At 33.6% G+C, this 17,417-nt stretch overlaps 4 protein-coding genes across 5 annotated transcripts; 3 read left to right on the top strand and 1 right to left on the bottom strand.

Annotated features, from left to right (window-relative positions):
- The first annotated feature begins 1,508 nt into the window (after positions 1–1,508).
- Positions 1,509–3,168, top strand: LOC102598430 (2-hydroxyisoflavanone dehydratase-like). Its single transcript, XM_006359869.2, has 2 exons — positions 1,509–2,054; positions 2,636–3,168. Exons 1-2 carry the CDS (start codon positions 1,535–1,537, stop codon positions 3,097–3,099), a joined length of 984 nt encoding a protein of 327 aa, XP_006359931.1. The 5' UTR covers positions 1,509–1,534; the 3' UTR covers positions 3,100–3,168.
- Positions 3,169–3,444: 276 nt separating this feature from the next.
- Positions 3,445–4,505, top strand: LOC102586431 (uncharacterized). The gene is made up of 2 exons (XM_006359830.2): positions 3,445–3,782; positions 3,871–4,505. Exons 1-2 carry the CDS (start codon positions 3,597–3,599, stop codon positions 4,258–4,260), a joined length of 576 nt encoding a protein of 191 aa, XP_006359892.1. The 5' UTR covers positions 3,445–3,596; the 3' UTR covers positions 4,261–4,505.
- Positions 4,506–5,229: 724 nt separating this feature from the next.
- On the bottom strand, positions 5,230–6,171 carry LOC102586099 (uncharacterized). The gene is made up of 2 exons (XM_006359829.2): positions 5,985–6,171; positions 5,230–5,704 (listed from the first exon to the last, which is right to left on the bottom strand). The coding sequence occupies exons 1-2, from the start codon at positions 6,066–6,068 to the stop codon at positions 5,465–5,467; spliced, it is 324 nt and encodes a 107-aa protein (XP_006359891.1). The 5' UTR covers positions 6,069–6,171; the 3' UTR covers positions 5,230–5,464.
- Positions 6,172–8,748: 2,577 nt separating this feature from the next.
- On the top strand, positions 8,749–14,368 carry LOC102585199 (protein FAR1-RELATED SEQUENCE 11-like). 2 transcript variants are annotated; one of them, XM_006359826.2, is made up of 4 exons: positions 8,749–8,900; positions 10,230–11,251; positions 12,291–12,734; positions 12,833–14,368. In XM_006359826.2, the coding sequence occupies exons 2-4, from the start codon at positions 10,283–10,285 to the stop codon at positions 13,691–13,693; spliced, it is 2,274 nt and encodes a 757-aa protein (XP_006359888.1). In that variant the 5' UTR covers positions 8,749–8,900; positions 10,230–10,282; the 3' UTR covers positions 13,694–14,368. The 2 variants fall into 2 exon arrangements, with proteins under 2 accessions (XP_006359888.1, XP_006359889.1); XM_006359827.2 differs by having other exon boundaries at positions 10,134–11,251.
- The last annotated feature ends 3,049 nt before the right edge of the window (positions 14,369–17,417 follow it).

Here is a 17,417-nt window from a genome sequence, read left to right as displayed (position 1 = left end):
AAAAATAATAATAATGAAATCGCGTAAAACAAATATTGCAAATTAACAAGTCATAATGAAAATGATCATAATTTAAAAGTACTAAATCATGCTAAAATAAGTTTAATAAGTATTAGTTACATTACTAAATATTTAAGGAAAATTAAAATTAGATTATGTATTTTAATTGTCTAAACCAATGTAAAACTAAAGAACAAATATTCAATATTATTGTCATTCTTAGTGTTGAATTGATTTTCTTTTTGCATTAGTATTAATTTGATTTTGATTTAAGTTTTATTATAATTATCAGCATCTATGAACTATAATCTTTATTGGACCATTCCGAATTCTAAGTTTTAAACTTGAAATAATATATTAAAAGATAAAAACTATGAAATAGTATAAGAAATATTTTAAAATTATATCAATGTAAATATTTTTATGTATAAAATAAAATTTTAAAATTACATATATAATGTCGGATTGGTTTGGTCTCGGGTTGTTGTTTTTTTAGTTAAAACCAAACCAACCCAAATATAGTTGGTTTTTTTTTTTAATACCAAACCAAGTCAAACCAAATCACTAGTCGGGTTTTTTGTTCGATTTGCGATTTGGTTCGCTTTTCGATTCGGTTTTGTACATTCCTAATGTAAAACACCTCAACAATTTAATTACTTTGAAATAGAGAGAGTAAAATCTATCTTAAGTCAATTTTGGTGAACACAATTAACTCCCAAAACATTTGATATTTAAATGTAGGTTTATAGTATGTTAGTCTCAATTTCTTTTATTCGGATCAGTGTTCATAATCCAAATTTCAATGTAAACCTTTTCTTAAATATATCAGGGCTAACAAGTAACAACTTAGTATTAAAATACAAAATATTCAACAATCGTTATTTTTAAACCGTTTAATTCTTAAGAATATAATTATCAATAAATATAACTTATTCAAAACAAATAACACTTTCGATATAATAGTTAATATTTATCAAAACAATACTTATCAAATCCAATATAAATAATTTAGGTGGAATGACCTGGTAGGCCTTCATACTTGGCGCTCCGTTTGTCAGTTGGACCCTTATACTCACGATTTTGTCAACTGAATCTTTAAATTCATTGAAACACAATATTTTAAACACCCCTGACCATTGATCAAGCTTATGTGACATTCACATTGCTGATTTAAAAAAAAGAGTGATTGCATACGTCTTACGACGAGTGAATATAATATTTTATATTTAAAAATATTTTTAAAACAATTAAACAAAAAAGAGCTAACTGACAAATGGAGCCAACTACAAAACCTTTCAAGTCATTCCGCCAATAATTTATACACTTCTACAATAGGATTTTATCCGAAAATATGATTTGACACATTTAATAAAAAAAAATATAATATCCATTAATACTCCAAGAAAACTTTAAATATTACAAAAAAAAATTGAAGTACTGTGCACGATGACTGATAATGTCTTCCACGTCTCAACATTGCAAAATTACCCAAAAAGAAATCACAAAAATATATCGTTCCTAGCTCTCTGCTGCCATGGCTTCAGAGAACAACGAGGTAATCGTCGATCTCCATCCCGTTTTCCGACTATACAAAAATGGCCGCGTAGAACGTTTCAACGAAAATTTCAACATGTTCTATGTTCCTCCATCGTTGGAAGATCCAGCCACGGGGGTCTCCTCGAAAGACATTACCATTTCATCTCACGTTTCTGCTAGACTCTACCTTCCAAAAAATACTAATGTTACTTGTAACGAAAAACTTCCTGTATTAGTATTTTATCATGGTGGCGGACTTGTACTTGGATCTGCTTTTTTCAACGAGGTGCATTATTTTCTGAATCACTTGGTTTCCAAATCTAATGCGATTTGTGTCTCAGTAGAGTATAGGTTAGCCCCAGAGAATGATTTGTCAATATTGTACGAAGATTGTTGGACCGGACTTCAATGGGTGGCTAGTCATCATAACAATGGATCCAGTAATACTAGTAAAGACTCATGGTTAACTAGCTGTGCTGATTTTAACAGGGTGTTCATTGGTGGAGAAAGCGCTGGAGGTAACTCTGTTTCAATTTACGTGTCTTATTTTTTAGTTTGTTATAGAAATAATGTTATAGTTAGTAACTTTTGATTAATTATAACATCTCATCTGCCATGTTTAAGATTATTGTATTCAAATGACATTATAGTAGATTGTCTTCATTTTTAAATTATGTCACAAAATTCAAAATTATTTCTTTTAACTAACTTGAAGTCCATTCCCAATCAATTTTAGACTCGTAATATATATATAAAGAAGAAGAGAATTTGAGATTTGAACTTGAAACCTCAAGGTGAATTTTGAATCCCTCGTGAACGGCTAAGCAACCTCGACTAATCTTTTGTACAAATCAAAATCTATATAAATACATTAAAAAAAAAATACCTTATATATACATACAAGGCAATTTTTTTAACCTCTATAAGTTCATGCCTTTTGTGTTTTTTTAACTTCATTCTAGAAGCTCCCACCTCCCTTATGACTCGAACCCCTTCCACATTTCTTGCTCTGTTGATAACTCGAATTTACAACCTCAGGGTTGAAGGTGGAAGCTGCTTACCATTTGAGCAACCCTCGCTTATATAATTTTTGTAACAGGTAACATAGCCTATCACATGGCTATGAGAGCTGGCAAAGAAAGTTTAAACGGAGACGTTAAAATAATGGGCTGCATTCTTGCGTGTCCCTTCTTTTTGATGCAAGACGATAGTCTTGATATGGAGAATAATCTGGCTTACCAAGTTTGGATCACCATATGTCAAATGGAATATAGATACTCACCAATTGATAGTCCAATGATTAATCCACTTGCTGAAAAGGCTCCAAGTCTATCGAGCCTAGGTTGCTCGCGGTTGTTTATGGTTATAGCTGAGAAAGATGTATTGGTTCCTCGAGAAATTATGATTCGATTTGTTGAAGGTGTGAAGAAAAGTGGATGGAATGGTGAATTGGAGTTTCTTGAAGTTGAAGGTGAAGAACATTGCTTCTTTGTAAAGAATCCTCAAGTTGAGAAAGCTAAAGATGTGATAAAGCGTTTTGCTTCTCTCATCCAACATAAGTGATCTTGAGTTTTAATAATGTTACAAGGCTAGACGTGCAATGTATGATGTATTGGTAATTAGGTGCACATCATAAATTTAAACTATGTACCTTTCGAACCTTGTCCACTATTTTGGATCGAAGGGAATAACTTGTTTCAGAACACGAGTTAATAAGCCTTTTTTTTTTTATGGTTATAATAGGCATTCTAGTAGTTTTATGTTCCAACTTACTCCTAGCTAGCTAGGTTGTAAACCACACAAATATCCTGAGGTGGTTATATAGTTATACCGTAACTAATTATTCAACAAAGTATGAAACACCAAACATTACAAATTCTACCTTCCCTTTTTATAGCATCTCTATATATATACAACAAAAGAAGGTTCATTTCTTCGCAACGTCTCTATAAACAACTCGACCTGCATTGCAGGGAGGGCAAATTAATAACTACGTGCACCATCGTTCGTTGACAAACAGAGCGAAACCATATTTTTCGTGGAACATTCTCCTCCATAGAATGACGGAAGAGGTAGTCATGAACTCAACCAACACCAACGTCAACATTGACAACAATAATAAATCTCCGGTTGATAACAGTATTGTCAAACAGAAGAAAAAGCAGGGTGCTTTTGGCTTCCTCAGAGCTGCATCACTCAAGCTTCGTCGTCGTTCCCTTGATCTAAAGCAACAGAAATTTACCCCGGTACGCTAGAAAATTTTCATTATTGAGTTGACATATAGTCAGTCGTACGTACATTCACTGATTTTAAATTCTGAATATCGTACTACAGGAACCCGCTCCCCCTGCTGATTCAAAGGGAGAAAATTGGAAAAAACTGGTAGGGTCCATGAGGCCTTTACATCTCCAAGACAACCAATCACCACCGAGTCCTCGTGACCCGCAACCACCACCACCTGTGAAATCTACATCACTGCCTGTAGAATTCAGTGAACATTTTTCGTCGTTGTACTCTCCAACCCCCTCAACGTCCTCCATTGGCACCATGAGTCAATATGCTTCAGCAAATAATCTACAAGATCTCTACAACGACGACGATGAGGAGGAGGAGGAGGAAGATCCTGATCAGGTATTTGATGCCATTGGAGGAGATGACATGATTGATGCAAAGGCAGAGAGTTTCATTGCTCAATTTTACGAACAAATGAGGCTTCAAAAGTGATTCAGGCAATTAATCAAACACATAGAAGGCATGAACGGACATAATCGTAACGATTAAATTAATTTCCTTCATTTTGTAGTAGTAATACTTAATTTAATTTAAGTACGTTTTTTTTAGCAAAAGGCATAATATTTCAGAATTAACGTAGAAATATCACTGCCTTTTGCTTTAATGTCTCTTAGATATCTACTGTTAATTAATTCCAAAAGGAGCAGAATTTATTTTTTCTACATCAAGAAACTAGTGAAAGAAAATCCAAAATATTTGAATTTTTCTTTCATTATGTTTGTTTTAAATGTGCTAAGGGAAAATACGATGGATCACATCGTAAAGAATATGTATCCAAATCTAAGAGAGTTTTTTTTGTTAAGATACAATTGTTGCACTCCTATTTTACTAGATACCTCATTTCTACTCTCCTATCCTACTACTCGATGTTTGCACTGACTTAATCAAATGTTTTATATATATTGCTATTACTAAATCGTGTCACCCATCCTTGCAATTCATAAACAGCTAATCAAAACTATGCAAAGGATTAAATATGGAAAAAGAACCAAAAATCATAAAAATAAATAACCTTCAGAATCATTACAAACCACTTCTTCTGTTTGGCTTATAAACTGACAAACAAATTGAAAGCTAAATAAAAAAAAATTGAAGACTAAATTAGAGTACCCTTTGATCCTCCAAATTGATGGCCAGTTTGGTCAACTTGAAGTTCCAAACCAATTATTATGATGACAAATAAAAAAAGTTGCATATCAAAAATCATATTCATTGCCAATTTTAGCCCAAGTTGGGTCTTTAATTTTATAAATCTACTATCAAAGTCAATGTATTAAAGTTACCTATATTTTGAAAAATGATAAATCAATTTCATAGATTTGATAATAAAAAAAGGCATGAAAAATCATAACAACAAATGTTGGCAAACCATTAACTAGAGGAATAATGACTTAAAGCTTCTAAGGGAAAAAATAATCTCAATTGTTAAACATGATTAAATGACATGCGTGCAAACAAATAAGAATTTCAATTTGAAAAAGAAAAAAAAAACATCCTAAGTACTATATGAAATTAGACCTGCCACCTCTATGTTTTCCACCTTCCTCAATCAGATCATTTTGAGAAAGAAGAGACTAGACAGGATATTTCGATGCACAAAACATCTCGTGTTAGTAGAGTCGGAAAGGATAATTAATCAATATCCATGGATGATTTCAGAGCATTTATTTTTGAACCACCTTAGTCCATTTCTAATTGAAGTTTTGACCTTTCCTTCAATAGTGTAAACTTTGTACTTAGCTATTCTCTTTCGTCTCTTCATCTCTGGATCATTGAATCCCCATGGCTTATTCGACGACGGCGCTGCTGCCACCTGGCTCGGCCACGTCCCCTTGCTCGTTACCCCATCCAGATCCGGTGACCGAGCCCGATTTACCTATATAGGTGAACAGCAGCAGAATCAGAATTTTCATTAAAGAAATTCAAAATATAAATACACGAAAAAAGCAACATTTAGATAAACTTATTTTGACCATGTAGACACTCAAATAAACCCCTCGCACACCTAACTTCGCAACTTAAGGGGTGTTATTTAAAGTTCTTCGAAATTATGGGTTCGAAATAAAAAAGTTTGTCATGTCATTAGTCATATATTTATCTTTGGTTCGTATTTAAAAAAAATACTAGTTCTGTTGAACATTCGCGTTACTAATTACCTGGTTGATGTTGAACCCCTTTCCGCTTACTATCTCCAATCTCCGGTCATCGGAACACCGGAAACTCGGCCGGAACTCTTCCATATGTAATCGTAGACTATATATATTATATAAAAGAGTGCAAAATGTAAACTTGCCAAGAGGATATAGAAAAATTCAAGAATACATTTGGGAATGTGAAATGGTATTATTGTAATAGGCTTTCTAAATAAACTATAGTACAGAAAACATTTATTTATTTATTTTTAAAAAAGTGAGACACCTGTAACATGGAACAGAACTTTAGCTGTAATTGGGCTAATATTTTTTTTCTGATTAGATTCTGTAATAGTGGCAACCCAGTACTCGATGACACTTTAATTTTATTTATTTATTTATTTGCAGCATTATTTAAATAGGGTGTTTTTATGACTATTTGGTACTATGGTGTTAAAATTAATTTTATGGACATTTTTTGAAAAATAATGGTGCTTGGGATTTATTATTATGTCGTGCCAACCTCGATGGTATCGATCTAGTCACCTTAAAAGTAATCATAATTAATTTTGGTTGCCCATGATGAGAAAAGTCCACAATTATTCTAGTTACACCAAAATTATTCACACACATTATTCAGAATATTCGTTGAACATAGTCATTGAAGTTCCAAAATTATTATTTCGTCCATTTAAAAAAGAATGATCTACTTTCATTTTTAGTTTGTTTAAAAAAGAATGACTTTTTTTTGGTAAAATTTTAATATCAGCTTTCCACGTGACATGTTTAAGACCACAAGATTAAAAGACATTTTATTATATTTAACATAATTTTAATTTAGGAAATCAAGATTGAAAAAAATCTTCTTTATTTTCATAAAATTTGTGTCAAGTCAAATCAGGTCATTCTTTTTTCTTTTTTTTTGAAACGGAAGGAATTATTTATATTTGGACAATGGTTTGGTGTTGCTATTTCCCTTTAAGTGTTGAATTTAGATTTATTACTCGGAGAAAATTGATTATGCCTTTTGTTTTAAATTACCGTTAAGTGCGTTAACGAATTGAAAATAATTTAAATTTTCTTGGAGACTAAACTTAGTGACCATTGATAAAATTAACCTCAAAATATAATATAGCGTGACTGATTCAAATATATTGATAATGTAAAAGATTGTCAACCCACTAATTTTGGTCAAAGACACTCATGCCCACAAAACATCGTTCTCCAACACCAATTATACTTCCCAAGACATTTTAGCTAGTTGACATCATAAAAAAAATGTGTTGTAGTGGATGAAATCGAATCTTGGTTATGAAAAATTATTGTCGTATCCTCTTGAATGGGGCCTACACAATGTAAATTCAAGATAGTCGAAGTTCAGTATAATTATCGGACACCATGTGATCAACAAAAATAAAAAAAGCGAGTTGACGAAATAAAAAAAATTATTCTCTTTGTTTTAAAAAGGTATCATCTTAAAAAAAAAGTTCTGAAATATGTGTCATTTAAAAATTTAAAGACAAAAAATCATTTATTCCATCTTTTTAAGAGTATTTAATTTTTAAGAGATATTAATAATTCGATCCATTAAGATTAGTCAAAACAACTAAAAATCATTTGTTCATACGTAGTTCTTCAATGCTTCATTTTGTGTCCGAATGTATTCAAAAGACAACAATGTATTTATCGTTTACCGTTCACTTTTTAGTTCAAAATCGCTGCAACAAATGTCAACTGATTTTACATCTAGATTAACACAATTGTTTCATCCTTTAATGGTGGGTTTTTAGCGCGATATGAAATCAATAATTAAATATGTGATTTTACGTTGATTTATTACATGATTTAATATCACGAGATGAAATCTCAAATTCTCCAAAAAACATGATTTGAGATTTTTCAAATACAAAAATTGACCCATAAATTTATATTTTGTAAAAACAACCCCACATTTATTTCATATGTAAATAGAATTTATAATTCATTTCTTTACTTTTTAAACCATTTACATCTCATAAAATGATTATTCTCACTAACATAGAATTTATTATTGTTTCAAATCAATTTCTACTTTACCATTTATATTCACCAAATTCATTATTTTTATCAAATTTATTTACCAACCAAATTGACCAACAAATGGCTCAAAGTGAAATTATATTTTTTGGTTAATTCAAATTTCAACTAATTAAAGGCTGCCACATCATTAATGAAAGAATTAATTATTACCTTAAAGAATTTGTTGAGTGAAAGGGTAATATAGGTTCATAGGTGGATGGAAAGGTATTTTGGAGTCCAAAGATAAAAGAAGGATAATTTTATTCCATTTCTTATGTTTGAAGGGTATTTTAGGCCCTACTCCGAATTAAATTTCCCTTCTCACACAAATATATAGGTCTTGCGTGTTGCATTCATCTTTTTAAGTATTCCTGATAGTTAATTGAAACTCATTAGTCATTAATAGGAAAGGCATTTTGGTCTTTTAACAAAAAATAACCCATCACAATTCAAAACCCCAACTTCTTCTCTATTGCTTCGAGATTGAATCCATCGGTTACCTGAAGTTGACGCCAACTTTAACTTAGACATTTTAATTAAAATTTGTTCATTTTAAATGTGAGACTTGATATGTCATTTTGACATTTTTTACCAAGTTAATGTGACCTTCCAAGAGATATTTAAATCTTTTTTCCTAGAATACCCTTTGTATGGTTTTTATTAAAATATTCCTTTTGGCTCGCGGAGCAGATCATATAAGGAGATAAGGCTACATATTTACATTTTTGCCCTAACATATAAAACTGGACTATGGGGGTAAACCTGGCTTTTACTCAAATCTCACAGTTGCTCAGTCGATTCCCGGCTACTCCATCTTTGCCAGTTCCGTGCCGCTCCGCCGTGGTTCCCACCGGCGTTCGTGTTCGCCTTCTCCAACACAAGGTATTCTTGTTATTATTTTCTTAGCGTGTGTAGATAGAGTGTTTGGGTATTTGAAGCTTAATTTGGTATCGTAGCTGATTTATGTGCCAGGCCGGCTGTGCTAGCTATTGTTCTATACCATAATCACAAACTGGATAATCAAATATGTCAATTTTCTGTATCTGTTCTGTTCTATTCGGGCTCATTTTATGTGCTGTGCTGATTATTTGTGAAAATTTCCTTTTCTGATATCTGATTTATTGTACTATGCTTTTCTGGAATTTGAAATATTGGTGTATTAATAGAGCGAATTCAAATGGCTTACTGCGCCAGTGCAAAAGCATGCATGGTATTCGTGTTCTATTTTACTTTAGGAACTAATTTACTAAAAATACAAGTAGTAGAATTGATTAATATAGGCAGTTCTTCTCCAAATTATTTTGTCTCCTTAAGAGGCTACCTGAGAGCTAAACAAGATGAAGTTTTGATGATTAACAAATGATTAGTAAGACATACTCACTCTGTCCCAATTTATGTGATGTTTGACGTGGCATGAAGTTTAAGAAAGAAAGAAAGAATTTTGAAACTTGTCATCTAAAATAAGCCATAGATATTTGTGTGGCTATAATCATCTTTCAAGTGTGAAATAAGCATTTTAAAGTTAAATTGTTACTACTAAATATACAAATGTGTCATTTTTTTAGACTTATTAGAAAGGAAAGTGTGTCACAGAGGGAGTAACAAACATATGCAAGAACCAAATATCATACATGTCTCAAATAGAACGGGTAGTAGTTATGACAAAGAACTATTTAAGAACCAGTTCTTTAACATGTCTACTACAAGAGATGCTGTCAAGAGTTCACTACAAGGAGTGATTACAAGTTCCCCTGGGTATTATCTATGTTCAGATTTGATTATGGATAAGCATATTGATATGTTTAGTGTCTTTTTGACTATTTTTATTGTATTATGAAAAATCCTCGTGAAGTACATTCAGATATGGGTATATCAAGGCAAATGAAGGATCCATGTAACACAGGGTATAGTTGCTCTTCACAGAGTATTTGATAAATTGAAGCCTGCTTTCAGCCTGTAACAATGGTTGTATTGGTGAGAGTTGCTAATAGATATCCTTTTACAGGCTGCATGATAATAATCGTGATGATCATGCCTTAATTTTTAGCACTTCAATGATAATCTAAGTGGTTCAGAACCTTCATGACACTAGACTCTTTCTTCTTTTGTTTTCAGTTTTGTGCTTTTGCCTTCTGATCCATATCATTTCTTTGTGTCTTTCTCTCCTTTCTGCAACATTGGCTCGCTGTGCATTATTGGCTGCATATATAGCATGTGAAGATGGTATTATCATATCCATAATCCGACTTTTCTAGAATTGGGAAATGCTCGAGATAACAAACATAGCAAAAGAAACATCTGAAAATGGGACAGATTCATCTCAGGATGATACTGGCACTGTTGAGGAAATGCCTGAGGACACAATTTTATCACGACAAACGTCTGTGAACCTTATACCTTTCATTGGTCAGAGGTTTGTATCACAGGACGCTGCATATGAATTTTACTGTAGCTTTGCAAAGCAATGCGGCTTCTCAATTAGACGTCATCGTACTCGGGGGAAGGATGGAGTTGGTAGGGGCATTACAAGAAGGGATTTTACATGCCATCGTGGTGGCTATCCACAACTAAAGCCTTCAGAAGATGGCAAGCTGCAAAGGAATCGAAAATCATCACGTTGTGGGTGCCAGGCATTCATGAGAATTGTTAAAAGAGCAGATCTTAATGTCCCCGAATGGCGGATTACTGGTTTCAGCAATGTTCATAACCATGAACTTTTAAAGTCAACTGAGATGCAGCTTATTCCTGCCTACTGCACCATGTCTCCTGATGACAAGAGTCGTATTTGCTTGTTTGCGAAAGCTGGGATGTCAGTTCGGCAAATGCTGAGGTTGATGGAGCTAGAGAAGGGAGTTAAGTTGGGTTGTTTACCCTTCACAGAGGTCGATGTCCGAAACTTCCTACAATCTTTTAGAAATGTGGACCAGGATAACGACCCTATTGATCTTCTCAAAATGTGCAAGGAGATGAAAGACAAAGACCTGAAATTCAAATACGACTATAAGATAGATTGTAATAACAGGTTGGAGCATATTGCCTGGTCTCATGCTTCATCAATGAGGTTGTATGAGGATTTTGGTGATGCCATAGTATTTGACACTACTCACCGCTTGGATGCCTATGATATGCTTCTTGGGATATGGATTGGAGTGGATAACCATGGGAGTCATTGTTTCTTTGGTTGCGCACTCCTTCGGGATGAAAATATGCGGTCGTTCTCCTGGGCATTGAAGGTATGAAGCCGTGCAATCTTGTTACTGTACCATTATACTAATTGCATTTATTAAGTGTTGAATTTTCTTTAAACCCACTTAATTTTCCAGTACCCAAAATGTTCAAGTGCTTGAAATGCCTATCATGTGCCTAACAATAGGAGTCCGCGAGAGTTCCCAGAAAATACTGATGAAGCTAGTGCAAAAAATATGTGTTTACTCCTTGTTCTTACTTACTACTTCATATGTTAAGAAGGAAAAAAGGATTATTCATCAGTTCAGATGTTATGGAGCTACTTCGGATAACTGTATAAATTGGTGGTAGAGGAAATTATTGAACTAAATTTTGTAATTAGTGTGCAAGTATATTAACAAAGAAGTTCATCAGATCAGATTCCAAATTTGAGTAATATTGTTTGATTCTTGAAGTACAAAAGGTCATATTTAAGTTGCCAAATACTTCTGAGGCATCAGAAATGGAAGATGAAGGGGGTTTGTTCGGCTGTATCCAATTCATAAAAAGTATGAGTATCTTGCAGGGGTAAATTAGTTGTTGCACAGGCTTTGTGCAGCTGATATATATACACAACACGTTTCAAGCTTATAAGAAGAATATATCATTTTCTTCATCAAAAATAAAAGAATATGTTGCATGCTGCAGCTAGTTGGAAAATCTCTTGCTTAATAAATTATTATCCATTTGTTGGCTTGAGCTTTATAATTTGCTTGACTCGCTTTATCCCAATGACGATGTTTCACCTTGGCTTTGTAATCTTTCTTTGAATTTCCTCTTTTCTGTTTAATGATACAAAACTCACTACTTATATCCTTTTACCAATCATTCCCTCTCCTTATCATCTTTTGTTTGTACATATGTTTGTTACGGGCATAAGGTCTAGCCATCTCAGTTCCATTCTGGTATGCATAAGCTACAAACTTAGCTGTAACAATTGCAGATACCTTTGAGATGCATCTTTCTATCCATAGCTTGCAACTCCTGTGGTTCCATGCTAATATGAAATCCCTTTGTTTTGCTTTGCTTCTCTAAAATTTGTGCTAGACATTCTTGGGCTTCATGAACGGCAAGACTCCAGGAACCATTTTGACTGATCAAAACTTGTGGCTCAAAGAAGCAATTGCCACTGAAATACCAAGAGTAAAACATGCATTTTGCATTTGGAATATAACTTCGAGGTTTTCAGAATGGTTTTCGACACTTCTCGGATCCCAATATGATAATTGGAAGGCTGAGTTCCATCGCCTCTACAATTTACATTCGATTGAGGAATACGAAGTGGGATGGAATGAGATGATCGAAACCTACCGGCTGGATGGAAATAAACACATTGCCAGTCTATATGCTTTACGTTCATACTGGGCACTGCCCTTTTTGAGATCTTTCTTTTTTGCTGGAATGACGAGTACATTTCAGTCGGAGACAATAAATATTTTTATCCAGAGGTTTTTGAGTGCTCAATCTGTACTTGGTAATTTTGTGGAGCAGGTGTGAGATTCTCACTTAACTTTTGTTTCTTAGAAAGTTTAATTATTACTCATTTGATTCTTCTGCAATTCTTTTTCTGATAACTTAACGTACTGCAGGTTGTTCGGGTTGTAGATGCTAAAGATCAAGCAGGAGCAAAACATAAAGTACAGAGAATTGTTCAAAAGGTTCCCCTGAAAACAGGTTCACCAATAGAATCTCATGCTGCTACTGTTCTTACACCATATGCCTTCTCAAAACTACAAGAGGAGCTTGTTTTTGCACCACAATATGCATCACTGATGGTAGATGAAAGTTATTTCGTCGTGAGACACCATAAGGAAATGGGTGGGGGTTACAAAGTACTCTGGGTTCCACATGATGAGTTCATTAGCTGTAGCTGCCATAACTTTGAGTTTACTGGTATTCTCTGCAGGCATGTGCTTCGTGTTCTATCAACAAACAACTGTTTTCACATTCCAGACCGATATCTGCCCATGCGCTGGCGTGAGTTTACATCCTCTTTGGCTAATCCCACACTCTTTTCCCTACCAAGTGATCATTTGGGAAAAGTTCAGTTATTGCAGTCCATGATTTCAACACTGATTAATGAATCAGTTGAAACCGAAGAACGCCTCAATGTTGTTTGTGATGAAGTTTCTACAGTTTTATCTCGCATTAAGGGGTTACCTACAGCATCCAATTCGGGTAATGCTATTGCATATGAGAGCCCATCAGACTCACTGATTCTTGCAGAGGTTGAGGATTCTGAAGGCATTGGTCAAAGCTTCACCTGCAACCCTCAGGAGTGTATAAATTTGGCAAAGTTGAAAGAGAGAGGATCCAGAGATGGACTGGATCTTTACGGAAAGAGGAGACGTTTCTCCATTCCATGTTGTGGGCAGTATGGCCATGATGCAAATGATTGTCCAATGATGGAAGGTGAAGATTTGAATGGAGATAGACTTGGCTTTTTATAGCAGGAATGTTGTGAAATGGAGCTAGGCGCTTTGAGGAAGTAGGGAATATATACCATCCCTTCTGTCCATAACCGACAGTTTCTCCTCTCTTAATGCAAATGTTTTATATCTTTAAACTTTTGTGACCCAAAAAATCGACTCTTAATATACTGGACACCACTTTCTGACCAACATTCTTTTTTTGTAACAAATGAAGGTCCTCCTTTCAGGGACCAAAGAAGGAGCGTTCTTATTTCTGTTCTACCAATCTCAACTCCTAAAAGAAGAGGAAAAAAGAAGCATTTAAGATGTAGCACTATGATTCTCATGCCTCAACGGGGAAAACAGAGAGCGAGGTTAGATGATATAATATTGATATTTAGTTGAAATCCAACTGCTGCTAGATACATGTGATTCTTCTCTCTTTTTCTCCCCTTCATCCTGTGATAATGGCATTCTGTGTTTGTTTCGATAAATGTTCAATGGTACAAGTTCACTAATGTGCAAAAACGCATGTCTACATTCCACTAGTTGGATATCTATTCTAAGCTTATGTAGTATAGATTATGATTTAATACTTGTATTCGGTTCAAACAACATTTACAAGACTACCTATAGGATGTGATACTACTGTTTAGACTGGCACTTGTGATGCCATAACATGATGAAATGAAACATTCTAGTAATTTTGATCTTCATCAGCTAAGGAAACTTTGCTTAGCCTGCTGGGCAATGTCTTAAGATCATTCATGTTCCTGACTTTTCTGGCTCTTCCTCGACGGCTGCCTGAACCAAACACAGCTCTATGTGCCAATGCTTTGCCTAAAAGCCGGTACTCAGCCCTGGTAGCTTTGCTGTGATCTTGTTGCCTCATCTCGCCATCATCACACTCCTCGTGGCAACCGCTGGTGTTGTAGGTTTCAGAAGCTCCATAAGTTGCTTTCTCAGCCGCCATTATATTAGGAAAACACCAAAGGTGGAGGAGTAGGATGGTGGTGTGAAGGAAATCAAGAAGTGGATGAACTTTTTTATAATGTGAATAAATGTTTATAAAGAGTTTGGGGTTGGGGACAAAAGACATATGAATGGGGACGGTTAAATTGGGTCGTTGATGGTGGTATTAAAAAGGTAAAGTTGGAGGAGTTTTGAAGCAAAGTTTCATATAGCCGAAAGGTTACTTCTTACGCAAATCCTATTGCATGCATTTATTAATGTCTCTTAAGTAAGAAGGAATAATATATTACACTTACAAAGTGCCTTCATCATCATAGTTTTACTGTATCTTCTTTAATAATTGGCTGCCTTCATCATCATACTTTTACTGTATCTTCATTAATATCACTCCCATAAATAGACCAAAGATACAAGAAGCATAGGTAGAGAGACTGAGTCGGGATTTGAAGTTCATGGGTTATGAATTTTTGCAATTGAAGCTATAGCTCATTTTGTTTTATTTAGTGCTCTAAGTTGTATATCTGTCCATCAAAATACTAGTCGATAAACGTATATCTGACTAAGTAAATATAATTATTTTTGGCCGTCCGACTAAATGTGTAACTTGCCCTGACAACAAAGCATTAGTAGATGGCCCTTTTGGGTTAGAGGAATCTCATTTTTTTTCTTAATGGAGAGTTTGCTTGTGCTTGACACTAAAACAATTCCTTATCTACCATCCTAAAAATTAGTATATTTCTTTACATGATGGTAATGGAACCAGGGGATTTGTTCTTTTTTAACTACTTTACCCTTCTTTTTCACCTTATCTAGTGCTTTCTACAACTTCATCCTCACCATATTCCCCACATTTTGGCCCCACTATTAGCTAACGTTTGACCATAGATTTCTAAATATTCTTGGCAAATATATTTGGGTGGAAATTTGAGTGAAATTTCACCATGTGTTTGGCCATAGTATTTGGAAAACATATTTTCACTTTTTTAGAAAAATATGATTTTATACCTATAAGTTTTAAAAACTATCAAAAACTAACCATAAGTTTTGTATTACAAGTCAATTGGATCTTCGTTGCAACAAATAACAAGTAGTGTCCAGGACACTGGAGCAATGTGGTAGTTTGGAGTGAGTGCAACAAGCATCATTCCATACATCATGAAGTAGACAAAGCACATGACTTTGTTACCTTGAGCCGATTGTTCATCATTTTCATCAACAACCATATCATCACTTTCATATTTATTGAATATTTCATCACTACTTTGGTGTTCACGTAAAAAATTATGTAATTCAACGCAAACAACTACTATAGAGGGTGTTTTTGTAAAAAATAAAAATTTGGTGTAAAATTTCAATTTTTAAAAGATCCCAAATAATGAGATTTGGCTCAAATACTAGAAAAAACTAGTATTTGAAAATTTGGGATATTTGTCAAATAATGACAAATTGTATGAATAAACACTATTTGCTAGTTTTTTCTCCAAATATTACTTGAGAAATCTATGGCCAAACGGGTTAGTAGCTTGCGCCCAAATCTGGAATGGGCTAACCAGAGACAAAAACGGAACAAGATTAATTTTTTTCCGTAAATAGCTATAGTTTAGAACATAATTCTGAAACATAGCTACAATTTTTATATTTACGGAACATAACTAGAGGAGAAAATACACTTGCAACCTGAATGGAGTGAATATGTTGATACATACACAGCATAATGAACAAAATAGTTAAGGATATTGCGAATTAAGAAAAAAATTGTACTTCCACAAAGCATATATAGGAAAACGTGAATTTTTTTGAACAATTGTTTACATATACAACTATCACTTAATTGTAGTTATACCAAATAGAGGCATGATACATGCTTGAACATATATAACTATCACTTAACTTTAGTTATTTCATTATATTGCTCAACTATGATAAGTTACATTAATTGATTCAGTATAAACACTTTGTACGAATAAGTGCATATGGATGTTTGATTTTTTATGATATTTATTGTTTTGTATTATTTGGTTGTAGTTCTGTTCTGCTACTATATGTTGTTTTGTTACTATTTATTGTCTCTTGTACTTTTATTAGGTCTTTTTCTAGTCTTTTTTTCTGTCTTGAGTCAATGGTCAGTTAGAAACAGTCTCTCAAACTCACCTCAGAGATAAAGATAAAATTTGTGTACACTCTATTTTCTTTAAACCTTCACTTTATGAGAATACATTGAATATATTATCGTTGTTGATACGGGACATGTCCAAAAATTTCCATGTGTACTGTTATGGCTTGAAGGTTCTTAGAAACTTCCTAGTGAGCGAAATGATAGGATGAAATGAGTAGCCGTTGACCGTTGTGGTGCAAAACAAACACTGCGTCATTGATGATACAATTTCTTGTCCCTGTTTTTTTACTCCGTTCTAATTTATGTGACATTTTTTTAAAAGTCTGTCCAAACAAGAATATCACCTTTTTATAGTCACAAATAGATTAACTTTAAAGTTCTCTTTTTTACTTTTACTAAGATGATTTATAGTTAAACAAATGTCTAAAGTTTGTTTTAGATAATGAATTTTAAATGTCTTTTAAAATAAAAAGTATGTCAGTCAAATGGTGCCACATAAATTAAGATAGATGAAGTAAACACTTTACCCAAAGGGAGAATCAAAATTTGAACTTAATGACATTAAGGCCGGTTTGCACCTGCGATATAAAATCATGATTTGGAATTAGTGATTTAAAGTCGAAATTTTATTATGACAAGCAATTTGAATTTCTTAAGTTTGTATTTTTTTCTAAT

The sequence above is a fragment of the Solanum tuberosum genome, unplaced genomic scaffold (assembly GCF_000226075.1).
Source record: "Solanum tuberosum cultivar DM 1-3 516 R44 unplaced genomic scaffold, SolTub_3.0 scf00309, whole genome shotgun sequence".
Classification (NCBI taxonomy): Eukaryota; Viridiplantae; Streptophyta; class Magnoliopsida; order Solanales; family Solanaceae; genus Solanum; species Solanum tuberosum.
This window is presented reverse-complemented; position numbering and strand designations above follow the sequence as displayed.

What these genes read in the sequence shown, in the direction of transcription:
- LOC102585199 (XM_006359826.2), top strand. Translation starts at nt 10,283, where the DNA reads ATGCTCGAGATAACAAACATAGCAAAAGAAACATCTGAAAATGGGACA. An exon ending in CGTTCTCCTGGGCATTGAAG is followed by an intron (nt 11,252 to 12,290) that starts GTATGAAGCCGT and finishes AATTTGTGCTAG; the next exon opens with ACATTCTTGGGCTTCATGAA. An exon ending in TTGGTAATTTTGTGGAGCAG is followed by an intron (nt 12,735 to 12,832) that starts GTGTGAGATTCT and finishes AACGTACTGCAG; the next exon opens with GTTGTTCGGGTTGTAGATGC.
- LOC102586431 (XM_006359830.2), top strand. Translation starts at nt 3,597, where the DNA reads ATGACGGAAGAGGTAGTCATGAACTCAACCAACACCAACGTCAACATT. An exon ending in AGCAACAGAAATTTACCCCG is followed by an intron (nt 3,783 to 3,870) that starts GTACGCTAGAAA and finishes ATCGTACTACAG; the next exon opens with GAACCCGCTCCCCCTGCTGA.
- LOC102586099 (XM_006359829.2), bottom strand. Translation starts at nt 6,068, where the DNA reads ATGGAAGAGTTCCGGCCGAGTTTCCGGTGTTCCGATGACCGGAGATTG. An exon ending in AGGGGTTCAACATCAACCAG is followed by an intron (nt 5,705 to 5,984) that starts GTAATTAGTAAC and finishes TCACCTATATAG; the next exon opens with GTAAATCGGGCTCGGTCACC.
- LOC102598430 (XM_006359869.2), top strand. Translation starts at nt 1,535, where the DNA reads ATGGCTTCAGAGAACAACGAGGTAATCGTCGATCTCCATCCCGTTTTC. An exon ending in TGGTGGAGAAAGCGCTGGAG is followed by an intron (nt 2,055 to 2,635) that starts GTAACTCTGTTT and finishes TTTTTGTAACAG; the next exon opens with GTAACATAGCCTATCACATG.